General features: G+C 48.2%; 6 protein-coding genes across 9 annotated transcripts in view; 4 read left to right on the top strand and 2 right to left on the bottom strand.

Moving 5' to 3' along the window:
* Nucleotides 1–100: 100 nt before the first annotated feature.
* On the top strand, nucleotides 101–2,986 carry LOC125951817 (uncharacterized protein KIAA2013 homolog). 2 transcript variants are annotated; one of them, XM_049680882.1, is made up of 4 exons: nucleotides 101–268; nucleotides 612–674; nucleotides 740–1,036; nucleotides 1,114–2,986. In XM_049680882.1, exons 3-4 carry the CDS (start codon nucleotides 862–864, stop codon nucleotides 2,817–2,819), a joined length of 1,881 nt encoding a protein of 626 aa, XP_049536839.1. In that variant the 5' UTR covers nucleotides 101–268; nucleotides 612–674; nucleotides 740–861; the 3' UTR covers nucleotides 2,820–2,986. The 2 variants fall into 2 exon arrangements, with proteins under 2 accessions (XP_049536839.1, XP_049536840.1); XM_049680883.1 differs by lacking the exon at nucleotides 612–674 and having other exon boundaries at nucleotides 735–1,036.
* Nucleotides 2,987–3,241: 255 nt separating this feature from the next.
* LOC125951804 (BRCA2-interacting transcriptional repressor EMSY) lies at nucleotides 3,242–8,189 on the top strand. Its single transcript, XM_049680860.1, has 5 exons — nucleotides 3,242–3,577; nucleotides 3,672–3,846; nucleotides 3,915–4,194; nucleotides 4,269–6,729; nucleotides 6,805–8,189. Exons 1-5 carry the CDS (start codon nucleotides 3,517–3,519, stop codon nucleotides 7,128–7,130), a joined length of 3,303 nt encoding a protein of 1,100 aa, XP_049536817.1. The 5' UTR covers nucleotides 3,242–3,516; the 3' UTR covers nucleotides 7,131–8,189.
* Nucleotides 8,190–8,386: 197 nt separating this feature from the next.
* Nucleotides 8,387–9,226, top strand: LOC125959641 (uncharacterized). The gene has a single exon (XM_049692469.1). It carries the CDS (start codon nucleotides 8,387–8,389, stop codon nucleotides 9,224–9,226), a length of 840 nt encoding a protein of 279 aa, XP_049548426.1.
* Nucleotides 9,227–9,365: 139 nt separating this feature from the next.
* Nucleotides 9,366–12,037, bottom strand: LOC125951814 (SUMO-activating enzyme subunit 2). Of its 2 annotated transcripts, XM_049680879.1 has the most exons (6): nucleotides 11,948–12,030; nucleotides 11,701–11,878; nucleotides 11,446–11,600; nucleotides 11,087–11,374; nucleotides 10,469–11,007; nucleotides 9,366–10,394 (listed from the first exon to the last, which is right to left on the bottom strand). In XM_049680879.1, exons 2-6 carry the CDS (start codon nucleotides 11,842–11,844, stop codon nucleotides 9,520–9,522), a joined length of 2,001 nt encoding a protein of 666 aa, XP_049536836.1. In that variant the 5' UTR covers nucleotides 11,845–11,878; nucleotides 11,948–12,030; the 3' UTR covers nucleotides 9,366–9,519. The 2 variants fall into 2 exon arrangements, with proteins under 2 accessions (XP_049536836.1, XP_049536835.1); XM_049680878.1 differs by having other exon boundaries at nucleotides 11,701–12,037.
* Nucleotides 12,038–12,278: 241 nt separating this feature from the next.
* Nucleotides 12,279–14,747, top strand: LOC125951812 (zinc finger protein 813-like). The gene is made up of 2 exons (XM_049680876.1): nucleotides 12,279–12,432; nucleotides 12,491–14,747. Exons 1-2 carry the CDS (start codon nucleotides 12,404–12,406, stop codon nucleotides 14,604–14,606), a joined length of 2,145 nt encoding a protein of 714 aa, XP_049536833.1. The 5' UTR covers nucleotides 12,279–12,403; the 3' UTR covers nucleotides 14,607–14,747.
* Nucleotides 14,727–16,311, bottom strand: part of LOC125951827 (facilitated trehalose transporter Tret1-like) — a 4,982-nt gene continuing 3,397 nt past the window's right edge. For both annotated transcript variants that reach the window (XM_049680898.1, XM_049680899.1), the window contains exons 2-6: nucleotides 16,213–16,311; nucleotides 15,782–16,137; nucleotides 15,486–15,700; nucleotides 15,189–15,389; nucleotides 14,727–15,115 (exon numbers count right to left, since the gene is read on the bottom strand). The exon at nucleotides 16,213–16,311 is cut by the window's right edge and continues 265 nt beyond it. In XM_049680898.1, coding sequence (XP_049536855.1) covers nucleotides 14,885–15,115; nucleotides 15,189–15,389; nucleotides 15,486–15,700; nucleotides 15,782–16,137; nucleotides 16,213–16,311 — 1,102 coding nt within the window. In that variant the 3' untranslated portion in view covers nucleotides 14,727–14,884. The remainder of the gene's footprint in view (nucleotides 15,116–15,188; nucleotides 15,390–15,485; nucleotides 15,701–15,781; nucleotides 16,138–16,212) is intronic.

Genomic DNA, 16,311 nt, shown 5'->3' with positions numbered 1-16,311 from the left:
TTTATCGTTTAGATTGTTTTACAGAGAAAAGTTTCGTTTTACCGCGAAATTTCTTCTTCTTCCGCTGTGTTCTTGTTCTTCTTTTTCAAAAACTGTTTGAACAGCGGAAATTTTCACCTTTTTTGAACTTTTTCGAGAGTTTTGTAATAAAATAAAGGTGATACGAGTAAATCAGCATTATCTGCAACTTTTGCCGTTGTTCCCGCTGGAAAAGTAGGCCGGGAAAGTGTAAGAAACGTGGAAAACCGCTGCCCAAAAAAACACAGAGGTATAGTATTTTTTGCTAGTCTCAGCTATAGTCTTTTCATACCCTTTTTTCCGGAGTTGATGACCCTTTTCGGGAGTTTCTTCCTGAGATGATGACCCTTTTTGTTGGCCATACATTTTAAAGTTTTTGTGGCAACAAACATGACCTTGAGCGACCGAAGATCAGCTGATCGACGGCAAATTTGAGGTCAACGAACTGATATTTAAATCAGATCAGAAAAAGCTGGTTCGTTTTCCGAAATTTTTGACTAGCCGTTTTAAAATAAATTTTAATTTAAAATGATAATTGTAATTTAAAATAAAATAAACCTTTTTATATAAATTTCACGGACTACCCAAAAAAGCCGAACTGAAAACCGCGAATTCCAAAACCCCGGAAAACCGGAAGAAAATCGGATCTGAAACCGGCAAGTTTTTAGGTTCGTGATTCTCCAAGATCTGTTTTAACGATAAAATTCTCCTTCCAGAACAGCCGTACTGAAAAAGAGTTCTCCGGCGTTTTCCAAAACAAGGCGAGTCTGGAGATATCACCGATAATGAGATAAAAATGCTGCTGATTTTGTAGCCCCTCTCGTCGATCCCGCCCGCAACGAAATGAATTACAAGTTCGACACGAGCGACCTCACCCGCCGCCTCAAGCGGACTTTCGACGGAAATTTGTCGTACCGGAAACTGTTCCTGCTGCTGTTCGTCCTGGCCGTCTTTCTCCTGTACATCGGTCCGTCGTTTCTCCGGTGGCTGTTCGGCCAGAGCGAACCGGCCAAAGGGGGTAGGTGTTTTATGCGGGATCTCGGGACGGGGAACGAACCTCACGGGGTGGCTCACTAACGCTGACCGGTGTTTCAGATCAAACGATGCGCTGTATGGACGACCGGCTGACTCCGTTCTATCTGCAAAATCTGGAGTACAACGTGAACATCCGACACCAGCCGCCCATCGAACACGAACATGACGCAGTTCCGTACGTGGGTAACGGTTGGTTCGGGCTGGAAGTGCAGACCGATGCGCATCTGAACATCTTTCGCGGCCGTGCCCTGCTGCAGCCCGTCCATTTTCACCCGATCGTCAGCGTGGCCAGCTCGGGGCAAACGTTTCGGGAGGCGACGGTAGTAGAATATCTTAACGGCATTGTACATAGATTCCAGTGTTTCGCCGAAGGCTATTATGCTTCTTACCAATACTACGCCCACCGGACCTTGCCATCCGTTTTTGTGCAGGAGCTGCAGCTGACAAACACGAAGAATCAACTCGTGGACATTGATCTGGTTGTCCCTCGTATATCCGATTGGCCAACGGCGACCGTTAAAAACATTAAACTGCAGCACGGCTCCACCATTCTGGAGTATCAAGTTATCTCGGGCACGGTAGAAGTTCCGCCAACGCCGGGAAGTACGGAGCAGAGCAAAGTTCGGGCGGTGTCGATCGTAGCACGAAAGTTACCCCGCGTGATAACGCTCAAGAAGCGAGGAACGACCAAGCTGGAGCTGCTGCTGACAATAAACTATTCCGATCCCGTACTGCATGACCAGCACCAGCTGCACAAGGATGCCGTTGAAAAACAAGCCATCGATGCGATGAACAAAGCGCTCGTGGCCGCAGAGTACGGCGAGCATGGTTCCTATAACAGCTTCAAGCGAGATCACGTGCGAGTCTGGAATGCGCTTTGGGAGACTGGATTCCACATCAGCACATCAAAGGCGGAGAATACACTGAATGGCAACAACATCAATGCCACGATGTATGCCGTCGTGTCGAATGCACGGGCCTTCGAGTTTGAGCAATCGGTTACCGGTGCGCGCAAGGAAGAGATTGCCCGCTCGCTGACCTATGCAGAAGGATGTTACGATAGCTATCATACGCTTCAAGCAGAAAACCTTTGGCGCAAAATGGGCTCATTCGAGGAGCAGAATGCTGTGGTGGCATCGTGGATGCTGACCTTGGAGAAGCAAGGTTGCCACAATCTAATCAAGGCCGGTGCAAGCGGAATTGTGCAAGCGATGGTACTCAGTTTTGGAGGATTCCGTTTCAGCAATCAACACCTCGAGTTGAACATTCACCCAAAGTATCTCCACCGGGACTATGATTTCCGGCGATTGAACTACGGCAATATGACGCACCTTAACATTTCCATCGCCGTCCGGGATGATAATAAAGCGGTTCTGTACGTTGCGCTGGATCGCTCGGATCGAAATTACTATGCCTGCGATGCCGGTTGCTTGGATGCCCCGATACAGTTGAGACAGTCGAAATTAACATTCCCCGTTAAGCTGACCGAGCCGGTCACTTCGATTCTCTACATCACATCGGACCGCAAGCACATGGAAGACCTGAGACACGCCATCCACGTGAAGGAGGTGGTCGAAGCGCCGGCCCACGAACATCACGTGATTGCTCTGCACCGACACGGCCATCATTTGGGCGGACTTCCTACCCTTTTTTGGGTATCCATCTTCGTGATCATCATCGTATTTCATGTGTTTCTCTGTAAGCTTATAGTGAAAGAGTATTGCGAGCCGCCGGACAAGATGCGGTACAGATACAGCAAACCCTAGATGTAGTCCCCGATACGCTATTTCCCCTTTACCAAGCCGCATTGCCTCTCCCTTTTTTGCGCCGAGTGCTCCAGTGAACAGTACGTGCAAATTTAACCTGACTTAACCTAAAGTATCCCTAGTTTTTTCCTAGTTTTTGTTAAATAAACGAATAGTCCGTTAACTTATTTTGAATTTTTTCTTTATTCACTAAGCCTGCGCCACACGGTCCGGCAACTCTAGCGTAAGCTGAAGAATTAATACCAAAAGACTCACGCCCCGTCAGGGCCGGGCTTGACCCAAGGAGAAAGTGAGCCGAAACGCTGCCCATTTGGTCAGATTTATTGGCTGCATTTAGCCTCAATTCGGACTATTTTCCGGCGCGAGGTAAAAATAAATTTGACGTTTCACAAAACAGCCAAAAATCGCAAAAATCGGTTTTTTGTAGTCCTGGAGGAATATCTTTTTGCAATTTTAGCCATTTTCTAACCGGATGAGCCTTGGTTCTCGTTCTACATCTGCCGAACTCGATTCTTCAGATCTACGGTGATGTCCCGCTGCGTTCCGAGAAGCAGCGCGTGTCGAGGACGAAAGTGAAGTGGGTTTCATTTTGGGTTAAGTCCGAGCCAAGCCAAAACACCCGGGACAGAATTCACACAGCGCCACGGGACAGAGTCCAGATTTCCGGGACTACCGACTGCACGCTGGCCAAGACAGGATGTGGCCCATGAAACTGGACATGACGCTCGACGAGTGCCGCGGCGTTCTTCGGCGGCTCGGTAAGTTTGTTGGCGCCGAACGGCAGAGGCTTTTCTATCGCTTTATCCGCCGTATCTACGGATTTCACGAGCATTCCTGTCGTTTCTGTTGCAGAGCTGGAGTCTTACGGTACGATCATCAGCGCCTTTCGAGCTCAAGGGTCGCTGTGTAAGGAAAAAGCCCGGATATTGGAAGATTTACGGCGCGTGCTGCGCATTTCCAGCGATAGACATCGAGCTGAGGCGCGGCGAGTGGCCAACGATGAGCGGCTCACGACGGTGGCGGAACTGTAAGTAGCGGGCGGGCGGCAAGCTTGTTATCTAGACATTCACAGCATTTCTGCTTCTCATCGTGCAGCGTTTGGGGACCGAACAGTTCGCGAGACTGGTGCCGCGAAGGACACCGAACGTTCCCCGTCCTGCCGAGGTCAGTGCCGCATACCGCACTCTCCTATATTGCCAACACGGTGTATGAGCAGCTAACGCGAGCTAACTGCAAACTGCCACATCCGGCCAAAACGTCCTGCGATAGGTTTGGAAAGGCGGAGGAGCTGTACAAGTTTCAGTTAATCAAGATGGAACCAAAGCTGGCCGCGAATGGTTTCGTGCGTGATGCGGCTGTTGTAACGTCTGATCCGGTAAGTTTTGTTCTGGCCGGTTTCGTCGGTTTTCCGCTGCTGCCAAGTATGTTCTATCGGTTTATCACCTTCAGTTGCAGGATATAATGTCCAAGAGTTTCATCGATACTGACCTCTTGTTAGCGGAAGCAAAGTGGAAAGCAAAGGGACAGGAGGAAGATACGCTCCACTCTGAGGTTGTGCATACCGACGTGCCGCCACCTGATATGGAAGACTTTAACGTGGATATCCCATCACCATGCTCGCTAGACGATCAACCGTCGCTCAGTGATATCCTGCTCGACACACCGAAAGCTGCAGCGAGTAACGGCGGTGGATCGGTGGACTCGCAAAGAGCCTCCGCGGGGAAGCAGTCCAACAAAAGCACCGAACGAGCAAAGAAAACTTCAAACGGAGGTAGCGGCAAACGAAACATGAAAGTGAAATCTCCTTATCCCGCGACAAAGCCGTCTAAACAAGCCCGAACAAACAGTGTACATAGTCCGCATCTGATTCACTCGTACGCTGTCCCATACGATCCCGCAACGGTTACGAACGGTGTATCCGGGGAACCGCCACAACTGCAACAGCACCTAACCTCTAATATGCCATACCAACCGCAGCAGGCGAATCATAGTACTGCAAGCGGACAGCCTCAGGTAAAATCTCAGCAATATTCCTCCTCGTCGTCGTCTACTCCGCATAGCAACTTTACTTCGCCCAAGGCGACCCCCCTATCGTCACAGCAATCGTCTGCCTCGGTCGCTTCGCCACACTCGAGCACGTACTGCCAGCAGCGGGAGATTTACTTACCGTCGTCCAAGAAGGATATCCAGCACAATATTTCGAAGCTTAATCCGACCAACAGTCTGCCAGGCACACCATTGAAAAGCAGCGTCAACTCGACCGTACGATCAGCAAACCGAGAAGTGTACAACAAGCTACCACCACACCTTTCGCAGCCATTACTGAGTTATCACAAGAAATCGCCAAGTAAAAATATTCTCATTCCCACATCGGCCGCCGCTGCAACCCTAGCCAGCTTGGGACTACCGAGGGCGCCCTCGGTCGACCATTTCAATCACTACGATTCAGAGGAAGCGACGAAAACACGCGATCGCGCCGAACTGACAAACGATCGGCAACATGGGAAGATACACGCGCAGCAGGACATACCGAATCCGACGATAGTCTTTTCCGCTACACCTAGCCATGCGTCAGCGGAAAACCATTCAAACAACCTGCTGGAATCTAACACACTACAGGAAAGAACCGATCAATCTGCCAACTTAACCGCCGCATGCAGTACGCTCGCTTTAAATTCCCCCAACGCACATGTGGGCACGCCCATGAAAGGGTCTGCAGTGCAGAACCTGCCTTCAAATACGTCCTCCGACATCAAACAATCGACAAACCTAGTAGGTTTCACTTCAGTCAAATCTGCCCGCCGAATTTCGATACAGAAAGTGCAACTGGTGCCGCTTGTCGGTGCAGATGGAACGCCGGCTTCGATCTCTACAACGCCTGGATCCGCTTCTATTTCGAAGAACAATGTCTTTATACTGCCCAAGTCGTTCCCGTCCGGTTCTGTGCCGGGAATTACACCCGGTCAAAAGATCATTCTTCCCAAGAACGATACAACACCATCACCGCCAACGAGCTTGCAGCGTAGCCCGCCCAAAGTGATCGTTCAGCCGGTGCCCGATGTGAACAGTCTCGTCCTACTCGATGATGGACTTGACAATAGGCACTGTAGCACCTCGCACCAGCGGCAACTGTTTGGTGTCGAAGAGTCTTCCAACAAACCGACGAAGAACAGTGACAGTTTGGTGGAGTCGGAAAATGTTCAAACAATGTTATCTAACCTGTCCGGCAGCACGGAGGGAGGCTCGATTCCACTAAGAAAGATTACGATTGCCAGCCGTCAGCTCGTTCCATTCAAGGGAACGCTGCATGGGACAGTGTTACCCGGAACGGCCGCAATTTCCGGGGCCAAGAAAATGAAATTGTCAAACGAAAGTAGCATAAATGCTGCCGATCACGCAAGAGCTGGAGCACAACGAGAGGGAAGCACCGGTTTTGATTGGGAGATTGAAATGGATCGCTCCGAGGATGCTCGGTATCGAAGAGTTCCTACTCAGAAAACTAACATACTCGTCCGGAATGCGGATGCGGAAATCATAGGCACCTCAAGCCGGGGGCAGTATTCCGAGGCACAGAAGACGCCGGCAGGCCTGTTGCCTCCCGCTGTAAGCATCAGTCCTGTGGAAGCAGAAGCCAGTGAGTACGATGTGAACTCCAGCGAACGGGGCGACGATTCGTCGGCGACAGATTCGGCTGATGCGGAAGAAGATCCCGAAGATGACATAATTCGGATGGAGGAGGAAGATGGGATCGAGGATAATGATTACGATGATTCGCACACGATCGAAGTGGACGCCAACACCGACGATATGGTAATCGAGATGGATCATAACTTGGATGCTCTCATTGAAGAAGACCCAGATGGAGACATCGAAGCGGATCAGGAGGTTGAGGTGATGAACGATGAATATGGTGAGTTCGGATCGGGAGAGGCTTCTTGCTTTCACATGACTGTTCATTGTACATTTTCGCTCCATTTTACCACAGGACAAGCGCACGAACTAATGGCAGAGTTAGATGATGCATCCAATCAGTACATCGAAGAGCATCCAACGACGAACGGTGCTGATGTTGTGGTTGTGCCGGCGGCGATGAACTTCGAACAGTGCAGTGACATGATCGAGCTGGCTGAGAATGGTGACGATCTGCACGAACCGTCGATGCTCGCAGCGAAAGATGACATTGTATGCGAGCTGCTTGAAATCGATGCGGACGGCAATCATCACACGCGACAATTTTCTTACGAGCAAGCCATCGCCGAGGGTTTGACTGTGCTGCCGAGGATGACCAAGGTCAATCCGTCAGTAAGTTAATACTGACGCTCCTAAAAGCAATGATACGGATACACCAGCTGGTGATGCGTTAGTGAGTACCGAACGCGACCGAAGTACAATTGATATGTTCCACAAGTCACACTATCCATAGCACCTCTCCTACGGAACGCTACGGATAGTGCAATTGATTACTGTTCAAACACGCCGCACCATCCTATCCAATTAACGATATTTACGGCCCACTTCGCGACGCGGCGCTGTACATAGCCAGAAAACAAACAATCAAATTGTTTTATGTTTGCCAATCCTCTGATTAACGGATGGGTAATGTTTGGGGAAAAAAGCTGGATGGACATTTACCCCCAGCATTGTTACTATTCCCATTCATTGTCTTAGCAGCATTGTCGAGATTATGATCATAGTGAATCGTACAGCACAATTATTGTACATTGCGATACCTAAGGGACAGCAATGTGCGCTTTTTTAGTTGTATGTTGTTTCATAAGTTCGTAGCGAGTGCGGATCATTGCAAATTGTTTCGCATTCTCTTACTTGATCAGGTTAAGTAACAGTAAGCAGGTTCGCTCGCTCATTTGTAAAGATAAATGAAGAGATATCACCATTTAAATAAAGTAAATGCAAGCTGCTATCGATATAATTTGCTGATTTGCCATAGGTTACATCTCGTTGCTGCAACATGCATAGGATAGTAATACTTTTGTCGAAAGCAGCGGAGCACAGCAGAACTCTGAAACGTTGTCGACCTTTCGTCAGAGACACAGTTAGGGAACCGCTCGTTCGCGTATGAAACCTCGGTAAAATTACTTGAGCAATGGGAGTTAGATAGGTGATAGTGTTAAGGGGCGGGAAGAATTTGTCGAACGCTTGCGCGAAAGTAAAGCAGCTTAACGGACACTCATTTTTACCTAGCACCATCATTTTTCGTTGTAAAGATCATCAATTTGTACATTCATTAGGTACATTTTAATATCTCTAAGCAATGACAAATTTATTAGGTCGTAAGAAAAAAACTAAAGCGGATATTACGGCGGAATTGAGTTGACTTCTTTCTGCGTGAAGTAAATAAAGTTTAAATTAATAATTTCAAAAAACCTGTAAGTTTCTTGTATGTATGCTTTCGACCAGGTCTAAAATGGTTCCGTTGGCGATTTTCGATCGAAGATTCGTCGAGATTTAATTTCGATGTCCTGTTCATACTCGATTAACCTGCTTGATGATCTGGGATAAGTTATAGATCATTCAAAATGGAGGTCCTCGTAATCTTTTATAGCAAAATGAGGAAAAAGCAACTGATTAATAATCAGTCCTTGCAGAGCTGCGATAACGATCAGTGTCTCCAACAAGCAGCATCACGCATCATTGAAAAGATGGAGGACATCGAATCAACATCGCCTCTTCATTTAAGGAAAAAGAAGTTAATTTTCACGCCGGAGACTCATGACAACAAAAATTCTTTGAGCGAAGTAGCCAAAATATCTGAGACCAGATCTAAAATTCTGCAGACCAAGAACGTTAAAAAGAAGTCATACGAACAAATGATATGCGAGGCCATCTTGGAGAATGATACCAATCGTAAAGGCGTCTCCTTTCTGACGATAAAAAAGTTCATCAAGGGCAAGTATTTGATCGAAGGTGAGATAAATCTGTACGTGAAACGGGCCTACGAGAAACTCATAGTAAAAGAAAGCATCGAGCATGTAACCGGGTCGGGAACGCAAGGAAGCATCCGATTCACCAAAACGCATTGGGAGCAGACGAAGCGCCCAGAAAAGAAGGGACGCGCGACAAAGGTAACCAAGGCGAAGACAGAAAAGAATAAACCATCAAAGGACAAGAATAATAATCGCAAGAAGGGAAAAGAAGAAGCTAAACCAATGGTTAAAGTGCAGGCAAAGAAAACGGCTCTAACTAGAGCGAAGCTAGATAAGACAAGCAGTAAGGTTCGACTCTCGATAACTACCCCTGTTCCGCCCAAACCCACAAAGGGAGGACTCAAAGGCAAAACCAGGATGCAGCAACCGGAGGTAATTTCTACGCCTATGACCAAACCACAACCGAAACTGGCTAAGAAAGCTGAAAAGCAACCGAGAAAGCCGAGAGCGAAGGAAGCTTAAGATACCAGTTGTGGTGTGCATTGTTGCTTTCATTAGTTAGGACAGTTAAGATGGTTATAATTTTTGTTAATTTTTTACTAAACTGTTGGAGTGATCAAACTCAAAATGTATTCATTTGTAATTATTTTAATTGATTTGTTTGTCGAAATACAGCTGCAACGGCAGAAGAGAACATAAATTACTAAAGATGGACATATTTTATTGAGAAGAGAATGATTTACGATTAAGACGATTATCTTAGATACATTAATAAATGTGTTCCAAGCGAAAGATGCGAAAGCGTTGTAAGCCGCTTATTCATCCGGAATAATGATCAAACCATCGTTTTCCTCATCCTGAAGTTCAGCGGCGACCTTAACTTTCTTACACGCAGGTGCTTCCGTGTCTTGGGTGTGCTTTCGTTTTTCCAACACCGAACTGCTACCAGCGGCGACCTCGGAAGGTGAAGATATGCTGATGCCCGAGGTGGAGGGTTTTTCTTCGTCGTCCTCCACTATGTACATATCGTCATCCGAATCTTGTACGGCGATGCGAGCCTTCTTGGCATGGGAAGGTCCGCCGTTTTGTGCGCTGGATGTAGACGGTTGTTGATCATCGGCAGCATCGGTAACCTTATCGACCTCTACTAACTCTTTCGGCTTCAATGAATCCGGATCGGCCACGATAGCGAACGACGCTTCCTCGCGACCAGGATCTTTATGAAGCACGGTTATGGTTAGCTCGTAGTTTTGCAGAAAATCATCCGCCTTTAGCACACAACCGTTGACGATGTAGAGTTCCGCAAGCTTCTTTTCGTTGTTGGAATCGGTTTCGCCCTCTTCGGACGAAATCACAATCACGGAGGTTCCATCGAGAATCACGTCCGGGCTAACCATATTGAGTGTCTTGATCAGTATATCGTCACGCAGCTCGCGGATGGTAACGTTCTTCGTGTCCACTTGGAGGATCACCTCGGGCTTGGCACCGCACACGTAGCATTTCGGATTCGGAGCCACGATGGCGCTCTCCGGAACAAACAGCTGATTTCTACCGTTCAGTCCAAGTCGTACGTAGACCGAATTGCATTTGCTGTATTCCTCCTTCAGCACGCGGAATGCCATCATCACGACCAATCCAGCAGTGATCGCGTTGGTGGTTGCAATTGCTGGAATAATGTTTCCTGCCATCGCTGATGGAAAGATGAGAAGGTGAAACCAACCGATTAGAGCATTACATTCACTAAGAAGCCGCGTGCATACATACACTTGATATCGAAGCGACTTTTGCGTGCAATTCCAAAAATTTCTGCCCGAATGTTAGCGCAAGCAGCCACAAAATCCATTGCGTGCTTATCATCCTTATCCCACGTTAGATGATCACCCTCTGGAAGTTTCGCGAACAGTTCCTTCAGCGTCCCAACACTTTCGGCATACACTTTGGCCGATTCGAACATGCTCAAAACCTTTTGATCACGTTGAGCTACATTTTCAGTTACTTCTTCGGTCGCTCCTGCTGCGGGCTCCAGCAAAGATTCCCACTCCACCGGCATCGGCGGCTTGCGTGTTTTCCAAAGGTCGGACATGCTCAAAAGATACTTGATATCGTCGAAGAACAGTTTGTTGAATATTTTCGCCGGATCAAAATCACACTGCTTGGCCCATGTGCGTGTGTTGACGCGATCCACGTTGCCTTCCTTGTTCGCTTCCTTTGCCAAAGCTTCCTCGCCGGCTTTATCACCCGCCTCCGGATCGGCCGTATCGGGCGAAACGTCCTCATCATCGTTGGACTCGCCAAATAATTGACTGAAAAAAGAATCAAAGAACAGAGCGGCGGTCAATTCCGCGACATCCCTCATCCGCGACAAAATGAACAGCCACTTACTTGAACAAATGCTTCGCCCATACTATGCAATGAATCGGTTCCGAGGGAGTATTGCGAATGGTACAGCCAGGGAACGACTTTTGTGCGGGCTTTGGAACACACTCGTAGCATTGTGTGAGCCCCCGCTTGATCAGTTCTACCTGCCCATTGTACCCGGCCGTGCCGGACTCGATGAGCGGAATGTTCGCCGTTAAGCACAGTCGATTGACGTGGTTCCGGGCCGCGCGATTATCCAGTGCATTAAGGACGACGGAAAATTTCTGGAAAAAGTGCACGCCGTAGTCGTTGCTGAAAGAAAAAGAAAACAAGGTCAAAAGTAACGAATCTGTCCGGATCGCTCTGCCGGCGGGGACACGTACGTTGTAATACTGTCGTGATACGCCTTGATCTTGGCGTTCGGATTGAAGCTGAGCGCGCTTTCACGGGCAACGTTTGCCTTGCTCTTACCGACGTGCTCTTTGTGGAACAGGAATTGTCTGTTGAGATTGCTAACGTCGATCGTGTCCAGGTCGATCTGCGAAGAGGGCGAGACGAGAGGGAATTCGCGGGTTTGAGCGCGACCAGCCGGATTTAAGGTTATGTTGTTTAACCGCACAGCCGTGGCTGATACTTACAATTTCTATGTCCAGGAAGCCGGACAGTACGAGATTCTTGAGGATCTCACATCCGATCCCTCCCGCACCCACCACCAGCACCTTCGAGTTGGCAATTTTCTCCTGCAGTCCTTTCTCAAAAACACCCGCGATTTGAGCAGCCATTTTCGTGAGCTCGGACAGCAAACGGCGATAAAAACTGCGGAAACGAATGTCAATCACCGAGACCGTTCGATAGAACACTCCAAAAAGGGTTCACGGATGTTACCAAATGCGATTTATCTCTTTGGGGCGCGAACAATCAGCGAAATTCAAGGATTTCGCACAGCCTGCCACAACACGGACGCGGAATCGCTTGGAAACGCTAAACAGGGTGACCCTTGAGACTGAGCGGGACTTTGCTGTGCGCGAAAGAGGAAAGAGAGGGACAACTTTCCGGAAAATGTTTGCAGAATCTCGTTTGAACTCGTTTTAACGAAACACGACCGCAATTCACATTCAGAGAGTATTTTTAAAGTGGTTAAATATTTTTTTCCCAAAAATTTATCTCTGTTTTAAGTTGCAGTCGCACCCTGTGTTTGGCACCCTGACCTAAACAAACGGAACGCGGATTTTTACCGGATTTCGTTTCTGAATAATTTTTAAGGTTTCTTAAGCATTCTTAAGGACTTTCACAGATTTTTGGTTGCTTAGTGGCTAGTAGTGATAATGAAAAGTGGTAGCAATGGACTACGCCTACAACAATAAGTCCTAGTAAGTGATCGGGCGCGGATTCGAGAAGCGTTAAACTAATTTTGGGTTCTCGTTCTAGCTCTGGATCGGCCGAGGGATCGGGATGCTTTCCACCTGGTGCCAACACGACAACCTTCCTTAAAGTGCCGAATCCCCTGATCAAGCAGACGGCGAAGAGCGCGGCCGGAAACCTCGAAGGAACTCTAACTCCGCCCGTGAACTACAGCCAAAACCAGCAGTACGGAGAAGAAAATCATGACGAAGACAAGTCGTCGTTCTTCGCTGGGAGAAAACAGATCCAGCTGCAGTTCGTGTCGAGTGCTTATGTACAGCAGCATCCGCAGCAGTTTATCGTTCACCAAGCGCAATATCCGCATCTTCCGCAGCAGCAGCACCTTTTGCCTTCCGTGCCATCACACCCTCATCAACCGCCACAGCAGCAGCAGGGGGAGCCGGTGGCACAGCTTCAGGACCATCACCAGCAGCTAGGATCAGGCTACTACGACTATACCAATCATTCGGACACCAATCTGAGCTCCACTATCCGCCGCTACGATAGCCAATCGTCGCCCATCGTGACCGGAGAAGCTGGTCCACAGACATTGACGATTTCCGGCGCTGAAGGAACATCTCCCATTCCTGTTGCCACGGCAAGCGCTGCTCAGACTACTAGCTTCACCTGTAACGTATGCTCAAAATCGTTCGCCACCAGGATGAAGCTTACGAAACACCAGAAATCGCACGGAACTGACGATTCGGAGACAATCTTCCAGTGCCGGGTGTGCGATAAAATATTTCGCAGCAAAAACACACTCATCTGCCACGAGAAGGTCCACGGGGAGAATGGGTTGGGTAACAACTTTTCGTGTGCCGAATGTGGCAAGATGTTTGCCAGCGAGGAAAAACTGCAAGTTCATCGCCGATTGCATACTGGAGAAAAACCGTACGAGTGTAAGGTGTGTTCGAAGCATTTTAACCATCAATCCAATCTGATCGTTCACTCGCGAATCCACGAAAAGGTTAAGAAAGCGATTAAATGCGACCGGTGCAGCAAAGTGCTGGACAACGAGGAACGGTTGGCGGTACATATGCGGCTGCACACGGGCGAAAAACCGTACAAATGTTCCTACTGTGACAAGCGGTTCAATCACAAAAGCACGGTCAGTACGCACGAGAAAGCGGCGCATATAGCGGCCAATTCGTTCCGTTGTGATCGATGCCATAAGACGTTCAATCAAAAGTGTCAACTACAATATCATGAAAAGCTGCAGGAGGAAGACACGATCGCCTGCACGATGTGCGACAAGGTGTTCTGCTACAAAGCGAGCCACAAGGAGCACGTGTTTAAGGTGCACAGTGCGCGGCAGAAACGAAATTCGAAGAAGGATGGTCCATCCGAACCTAGCGCAAAGGGTAGTAACAACGGCCAAGGCAGAAACCGATACAAGTGCACGGTGTGTGATCGCCGGTTTTATTATGCGCGTGCCCTCGAGCTGCACATGGGCGTGCACGATTCTTCGCTCGATGTGAATGTACTTTACTACTCCTGTAACTACTGCCCCGAAACATTTACCGATGATGATCTGCTGCGAAAGCACGAAGACGACCATGAAGCTAACGGCACGACAGATTTCCTGAAAAACATGGAACATCAAACGACGGAAGAAACGGTGGAAGATGCTTTCAGGTGTCCATTATGCTTCAAAGAGTTCGCTGATCAGCAAACGCTTAGCGAGCATCATAAGACGCACCTTTGTACGAACCCGGCGTGTACCAAGTGTGTCGCAGCAAATCAAGCCGAGTTCGATCTTACAATCACCACGTACGATGCTACCGAAGACAAGCAAGAAACGGTGTGCAACGTGTGCCACCGAGTGCTGCCCACGTTCGAACAATATCAGAACCACTTTTACTATCATACATCACGGGTCCCATTCTATTGCTACCCTTGCCGGGAGGAATTCAATGATAAGCGTGAACTCTACGCGCACACGAAGACACACATGCCACGCGTTCCGGAGTCGTATACGTGCAAGAGCTGTGGTAAGGTGTTCTCAACGAAAGGCAACTTTAAGCGGCATTTAAAATCTCACGAAGCCGTTCGAGCATTCGCTTGTGATCGATGCTATAAGCAGTACGACTACAAGAGTGCTCTGGAGACTCATCTGAAGCGATCACACGGTATCGAACTATAGCTCGGTCATAGGTCAAGTAAGCGCACTGATCAAGCGTTGTTTTATTCGAAAGCTATACACTAAAAGTGCAGATTAAAGCATGTGTCTACCATTAAGGCAATAAAAAGTAATGCAACATAATGTTATTTAGTGTCTTTATTAACTCACTTTCGCGGTATCGCCTAGAAATTATTATGTACAGTCCTTAAGCCTACGAATACTAACAACGAAATGCATAATTTAGCTGTACAAAAGGAAAAAAGGTACCTTACCGATGAGGACTCTAGGATTCCGGAAAGTTAACTCTTGATGTCATTTTCCATTGCATGTATAATCTGCTCTATGCTGCGTCCACGCGTCTCGGGAATGACGATAGCGTTGAACAGACCCGCTGATAGACACACGGCACTAAACATCCACATGCAACCGTGCAAACCTACGAGCTCAACCATTACGGGGTAGTATTTCACCACCAGGAAGCTGATTGTCCACAAAAAGGCGGTACATAACGAACCACCTAGGCTGCGCACCTGTACTCGGAAAGGAGAAACATGTGTGATGAAATGCGTACGTTGGATGTGTACCTCCCCTAGGACAGCTTACCTTGGGGGGAAGAATCTCCGAAAGTATAACAAACGTTAGCGGTAGTAAACCCACGGAAGCGATAAATATGACAAACGAAAGGCTTGCCACCGGGATCCAGTTGATGGCGCTTACATCGATGCGCTGGCTTTTCAAGTAACCATGCGTCCCCATTGCAAACAGTCCGATGGCCGCCAGGAAGCTCGTAGCGATGTAGACATGCTGGAATGATTGGCGAGAACAGTAAATCGCGGGTTAACGGACAAATTCGGCTAGTAAATGGAGAACATTATTGCGAGTGTCGGTTTCCATAACTACCTTTCGTTGACAGCGATCAACCACGATCGTGGATCCATACGAACCGATAATTTGGATTGCTCCCACTATAATGGCAGCCATGTTTGGATCAAGATCGGACCCAGCATCGGCAAAAATTTGCGCTGTATAGTTAATGAGCGCAAAGCATCCGGACAGCTGATTCAACGATACCAGTACCAATCCGATCAGCAGGGCTTTACGAGCCGAGGGTGAGGCTGTGAACAGTAATTGAAATAATATAAAGAAAATTAACATACTCTTCTCGCGGCCTGGTGTTGAGGGTTTACTATGCTTACCAAAATCGGAAAGCGAAATGCCGCCTTGTTCCGTGGTTCCATCGGCACTCTTTTCACCGGTTACCTGCATCTGCAGCAGACCATCCATTTCAGTGCGCAACATTTCCAGGTGATCCGGCGTTGAAGTATAACCTCGGAGATACTTGAGCGAACATTCGGCATCCCTAACGCGATTGCAGCGTATCAGGTACTGCGGAGTTTCGGGGAATTGGATAAATACGGCCAGGTATGCGATGGGTAGTGTACAGAGTATGTACGCGGTTAGATGGTACGAGAGATAGCTGCCCATCACAAACGATACCAGCGTTCCGATGTTGAGGAAAAGAATGAAGAACGAACCCAATGTTCCACGAATCCTGTTGAAACGCAAGGAATGGGTCATGCGGAGGTATCAGCAGCAGCAGCTGCTGCTGCAGGATTCTAGTCCTCACCTGTCTTCCGCGATTTCCGTGATGTACATTGGCACTAGCAGAAACACACCGGCAGCCCCGAGACCAGCTAGTAGACGGGCCGTGTACAATAGTTCGACC

Source organism: Anopheles darlingi, chromosome 2 (genome assembly GCF_943734745.1).
Source record: "Anopheles darlingi chromosome 2, idAnoDarlMG_H_01, whole genome shotgun sequence".
Classification (NCBI taxonomy): Eukaryota; Metazoa; Arthropoda; class Insecta; order Diptera; family Culicidae; genus Anopheles; species Anopheles darlingi.
The sequence above is the reverse complement of the archived record's forward strand: the minus strand, read 5'-3'. Positions and strand labels throughout refer to the sequence as shown.